Genomic DNA, 6,435 nt, shown 5'->3' on the forward strand with positions numbered 1-6,435 from the left:
AGGAAAAAAAATCTTAAGAACAATTTATTTTCTATTTGCCAAGTTCTTGACATTCTATTTGTTTTATATTTATTTCAAAATAAAACTATTCTTTAGAAATACAATAAATAACTTGTTTGTCTTCAATTTAAAATATACTTTTGGAAAAATTTAATTAAAGAATCTTTTGTTATTCGAAAAATTTGTGGTAAATTGAATTAATTAACAAAAAAAGATTTTTAAAAGAATAAGCAAAATATTTATTTCCTACACCACTATAGAGGGGAGGATATTATGCGTTTGTGCTGATATTTGCAACACACAAAAATATTCATCCTACACAAACTTTTATGTTTACCAATCGGATCATAATCACTTTCTGAACCGATTTAGACATATCCGTCTATTTCTCTGTAAGTCAGTCTGTCCCTCTATGTGTCCATGTTAACCTTGTGCGCACTCTACAGATCGCAATTTGCATGATAATCACAGGAATGAAGAATATTAAAAATTGTTAAAATCGGTCCATTATTTCGCCTAACCCCAAACAACCGTACCTCAGGCATAGGGCTTATAATTATGTTAAATGTTATAAGATATTTATATAGTGATATAAGTCTAAATGAAACCCTACACAGAGGGAAAATAGACGTACTAAAGTCTTTAATATTTTTCAATAACATCAGTTGTCAAAGTAAATACAAACGTACGACAACACTATGTGAAAATTGCAATAATTCGTTGTCGAAAACTAAATTTTATACACAACCGTTGTCACTATTGACAATGGATTATATCAATTTCGTTAATTTTCTACAGGTTTTATCCTGTAGAAAGTCCTCTTCTGAAAATGACTTGTAGGTCAAAATTCGCCTATTCACACTGGTACACAACGATTAAATTCTGAATCAATAACTTTAAATACACGTAAATCCCTCTACCAAAATTTATAAATATATTTACCATTGTCCCCATATAAACTCTATTTAAGAAAATTTGCTATTTTGTCAACAAATTATTAAAATATTTCGGAATTAAAGTAAAGGACAAATTAAATGCTTTATTATTTAAAAGTAATCCACATTTTCAACATACTCACTGATAAAGGGTATCATATGGTCAGCCAAGCCCTACAGGAAATCTAGAGATATTATTTGCAAATAAATTCTTTAAAATGTATTTCATAACAAATCAATATTCCAAACAAACCTCACCATTCATCCAAAATACTCTAACGAAAGAAAAGTTAAAAAAATATTTTTCAAAATATGTTGGTATTATCTGATGCGTTGGCGTTAAATCTATTTAGAGTTAAAAAAAAAATATAAATAAATCAAATTCAATGGTAATGACATTGTTATTTTTTTATAAGGAGTGAGATCGAAAAATTCTTAACATACATATATGTTTATAAAAAAGAAACCACTAAACTTACAGCTTTATTTTTTTATTTGATTCAAATTATTATTACAATTTACAAAAAAAAATATTTTTATAGTTTTAATCACTAGTGATGAAATTTTGAACCCTTTTCGGAAACCCTTCCATTAACGTTTTTATAGTGCTTTCTGTCACTTTGCTCGAACATGTAGTCCATCTCCGTTTAAAATCTACCACACTTTTGGACACCTTTTTTGTACTCTTCAATTCTCTTTTAACAAGAGCCCAATATCTCTCCACTGGCCTTAGCTCCGGGCAGTTTGGAGGATTTGCCTCTCTTGGTACAAATACCACATTATTGTTCTTGTACCACTCAAGGGCTTGTTTACCATAGTGACAGGATGCCAAGTCAGGCCAAAAATAAGTGGACACATTATGAAGTCTTATGAATGGAAGCAGCCTTTTTTGTAAACATTCCTTGATGTAAATTTCGGTATTTATAGAGCCCGTTGTAACAAATGATTGGCTTCTTTTGCCGCAACTGCATATTGCTTGCCATACCAAGAACTTTCTGGGAAATTTTGTGTGCTTTTGGGTCCTAAACTTTTCTTCAACATTCCCTCGAGCATCAGCAACATAAAACTTTTGACCTGAAAGTGGCGAAAAATCTGCCAGAACATACGTTTCGTCACCCATTATGCAGCAGGAATATTTTTTATAAAACTTGACTTCAATTTCCGTGCTCTGTTTTTGGTCTCTAAATTTTTAGCAGCGTTCCTGTCAGGAACTTTTTGAGCCTTGTATGTTTTTAAACCTGCATTAGCTTTAACTTTTCGTACCAAATAGTCCGAGCACTGAGCTAACCGAGCTGCTTTCCTACCAGATGTGTTGGGAGCTCTTTTGAAAATGCGTTCTATTTTTTTGGCTTTAGAAACATCATGTGGACCATTCCTTCTACCTGAACCAGGTTTTCTATCAACTGACAAGTTCTCAGGGTACTGTTTAATAACATTGGAAACAATTTGACGGCAGACCTTTGTATGCTTGGCCAACTTTTTGTAAGACCAAGTTGGGTTTAGTTGAAAATATTTAATAATTTCAGTACGCACTTTTTTCTGATCACTCATTTTAATCAGATTAACAAAAAAATTAATATAATTGACATTACACATAATAACTGACATGTTTTTCAAAGGTAACTTGATCAAAAAAAAAAATCAAATAATACTTTGGTTGAAAAATGTAATGAAAAACGTGTGTTAAGAATTTTTCGATCTCACTCCTTATATGTATACTGTACCAATAACGTTATTCATAAATACATATATACTTATACAATGTTGTACGTTTTATCTCAAAATCGCTCCATGTCCCATTAGGCAATGTCTATACATAATTTCAGATAGTAACAATTTTTAAATTTTCAAAAAAGTAAAAAAAAGCTCACAAAGAAATTTAGGATTTCATAAATTTCTTTGTAAGTTTGTTTATTCGTTTGTTAATTTGTTTGTGCGTCAATAACGCCTAAACGGATGAACCGATTTTCTTTAAATTTGGAACATAGAAAGATATATTTTTGGAAGCGTCAATAGGCTATATAACTTTCCGAAAATTAGACTGGAAGAGGAAAAAAATGGGTAAAAACGACGAAAAATGGGAAATATTGGTACTTTTGTGCATAAAAACTTATTTTGGCTATTTTAATGCGAAAATATTTTCGATTTAGAATGTCAAAAATATGTATAAGCAAAGTTGTGTTGCGAAAGTTGGAACAAAACTGGTATCAAAAATTGGAAAAATCGGTACTTTTGTGCTTGTTTAGGCACTTTTTCGGAAATATGCAAATACCTGAGAAGTATTTTGCTGTGATCAGTCAAAAGAAATATTTTAGAAAAAAATAAATTAAACTGGGTAAAAAGGGGGTTTCGTGTTTTTCATAAATGAATCTAAATGAATGAGCGCGCTTTAAGAAATTTTAAACAGAGATATAACTTTACTTAGAAGTTTCAATTTGTTATATATTTATTTCAAAAAATCAGAAGGGGACGAAATACGGAACGCGGTAAAATTATTAATTTTTAACTGAAGAAACAAAATTATTTCACACTTTTTCTCTAAGTTAATGAATATTATTTATTCTAAAGCCCCTTCACATGAGCACACAAGTTTAATGATCTGTCAAAAATTTATGTAAAAGAATACGTATGGGATCGTCTAAACACAATATATAATAAAACCTTACTACATTGAGAGAAAATACGCATGGAAAATTTGACATTCGTCGCATTAGATCAGGGATGTATTTTTATGTAAACTCAAAAAAGTGAAACAGTTGTTTCCATATTACTTTGTTATTGTTTTAAACCAATGGTATAAACACAAAAAGTATAAATGATACGAATTTTATTCTTTTTTTTTTGAAATACTGATGGAAATAATCTTACTTTTTTATTAGACTTTACGTAGGTAAAATGTGATCGTGTGAAGGCCCTTTAAGAGTTTAAATCATGCATAAAAGGAGAAAATGTAAAAAATCCGAAATTTAAAGTATTATTTTTTTTTCATTGTTTTGTAGCTAATTTTAAAAGTAAATTTTATGAATGTTGTTCTGAATTATATATTTTGAATGTAGATTTAAATTTCAAGCACAAGCTTTGCATGGACACTCAGACAGACGGACATAGATAAATAGACCCAGAAAGGGGTTCTAAGCTGATTGATATACTTTGGGTTGGTGTATGACCAATAGTGGACATATAATAAAAATAAAAAGATTTGAAATTAATAACGTAAAAACAAATCTTATTTTTAAAACTTTAATATATATAATATCTATGAAAGAGGCTTTATATTACAATAATTTGCATAAATATCTTTAAGGAAAAAAATCAAATTAGTTGTCAAAATAAATTGAACAATATTCATTCATATTTTTTAATTTGTTTTTAATTTTCTTTTTAATTTTTTATCGAAATATATGCCCCTATGGGCATATACAGTGTGTGTTAAAAATGTGTAGCTGTTGGAGTTTCTAAGATATGCGACTTATTTTGTATGTGGGCGTAGCTTCTCGCCCACTTGAAATTTCAAAGTAAAAAGTATAGCCTTTTCCCGACATACAGAAATACACTGTAAAAATTTCAATAAAATCGGTTCAGCCGATAAGAAGTCTATTAACTTCAAATACACAAACATACAAACACACATTCATTTTTATGGATATAGATAATAAAATGTTACTTTAGTATCAAGCGCCAAGAATGTGTAAATGAGTTAAATTATTGTTTTTTTTTTTATTTTTCTGAATTATAATTACCATTTAATTATCTTTTATTTATTTTAGTTTAAAGATATCTTCACTAAATACAGATTTAATAAACAAAAAACTTTTTAAAATATGGATTTTAGTTTAAAAATTTAGAACAAAAGGTTAAATATTTTACTATCATTTACACATTTTTTCACACACTGTAGGATTTTACAGATTTCAAATGGCTTGTGAAGAGAATTAAATTCCAAAAGAAAATTGCAAATAAATTGTGTATTTAAAAAACGTTTTTGAAAAAAATTAAATAGGTCAAAAAATTTAACTGCAAAATATTTAAGATTTTCATATTAGAATACATTATAATTACTGAAAATAATATTACAAAAGTACGAAAACCTGTCGTAATACATTTTTTCATATATATATAAAGAAACTTCGTTTTATTTTACAAAAATAAAATAAAATAAATAAATAAATAAATAAATAAATAAATAAAAGTTAAATTGAACGTAATACCTTTTTAAAATCTTATATTTTATACTTTAATAACAATTTATATATTTTTTATATTTTGCAGTGTTGTCTTTACAAGAGTTATGTTGCCGTACAATTGTCAGACGTACCAGCGTATATGCAATAGATTCCTTACCTCTGCCTCCATCTGTTAAATCAACACTAAAATCATATGCTCTGACTACTTCCCAGTGTTTTAATACGTTAAGTAATAATTCGAAAAGTAAAAATCGATGTAAAACACCAACTAGTAGTGGACGAAACAGCTGTTGCATTACGTGATTGTTTCATACGTTTAAATTACATGCATTACATCAATAATATATTTACAAAGTATTTATTTTAATTACATATTTATAGCATTACACACTAACTTAGTATCTAAAGTTGTTAATTTCATATTTCTGTTTACATGAATTTTTATTATTTTTTTATTGATAAATTAAAGAAATACAAGCAAAACAAGATGTTTTAATTTATACATATATGGTCAATTTGGTTACAAGTGACCCATCTTAAAAAAAATTGGATGAATTGTGCACTATTGCCTCGTAGGCCAGATTTCAGCGTTATCTGTCAAGAACTGCAGGAGTTAGAGGGGACAAAGTTGGACATTTTAGACATACAGTGTCATTTTCAATTGAGTGTAGCTTTTTACCAATTGTCCGAAGGACTTTAGATAGTTTTGTTCAATATTTGCAAAAAGGGCTTTATAATCGCTTAATGGGATGCGAGTGAGATATCTATCAAAAATTATTTTTTAACTGAAGAATAATATTTTTCTATATTTGGTACATGTAGCTTGTTAATAATACCCTTCACCTTCGTGAGAAGGGTATGACTGTCGAGAATTTTAACGTGAGCACCTGCCTTGACAGCCTTATCTCACGGTGGTCTTTTTCATCCACTAGTGAACGGTCTACCATCGCTCAGATGACAATTTTTATACATTGGCTTTGACCGGTCCATAAGTACTTTGTTGGAGTACTCGAGCTATCTAATCTCTGAGCATTGGATGGCCTCTATTGATTCGGCAACAGCACCTGGAGACGTAACCGGTGGACCGAAGTAGGACCGAAGTTCTTACTCACATGGACACACTGTGGTAATTCTGATACAAACAGAGTATACTCTGAACATATCTGGACAAGGAAAGAAAATTCAATGGTATCATATGTATATGATACCTTTCATCCATCATCATTCAACCCAGCACACATCTCATTTATACGACACATTCATAAGAGAAAAACATATGACACATTTATTATATGTAGACGGGTGTGTGAGGCCCG

At 29.3% G+C, this 6,435-nt stretch overlaps 1 protein-coding gene across 2 annotated transcripts in view; it reads left to right on the top strand.

Moving 5' to 3' along the window:
• Positions 1-5,602, top strand: part of LOC111687457 (ras-related protein Rab-40C) — a 38,344-nt gene extending 32,742 nt beyond the window's left edge. For both annotated transcript variants that reach the window (XM_046946484.1, XM_023449897.2), the window contains one exon: positions 5,205-5,602. In XM_046946484.1, coding sequence (XP_046802440.1) covers positions 5,205-5,295 — 91 coding nt within the window. In that variant the 3' untranslated portion in view covers positions 5,296-5,602. The remainder of the gene's footprint in view (positions 1-5,204) is intronic.
• The last annotated feature ends 833 nt before the right edge of the window (positions 5,603-6,435 follow it).

Source organism: Lucilia cuprina, chromosome 3 (assembly GCF_022045245.1).
Source record: "Lucilia cuprina isolate Lc7/37 chromosome 3, ASM2204524v1, whole genome shotgun sequence".
Lineage (NCBI taxonomy): Eukaryota > Metazoa > Arthropoda > Insecta > Diptera > Calliphoridae > Lucilia > Lucilia cuprina.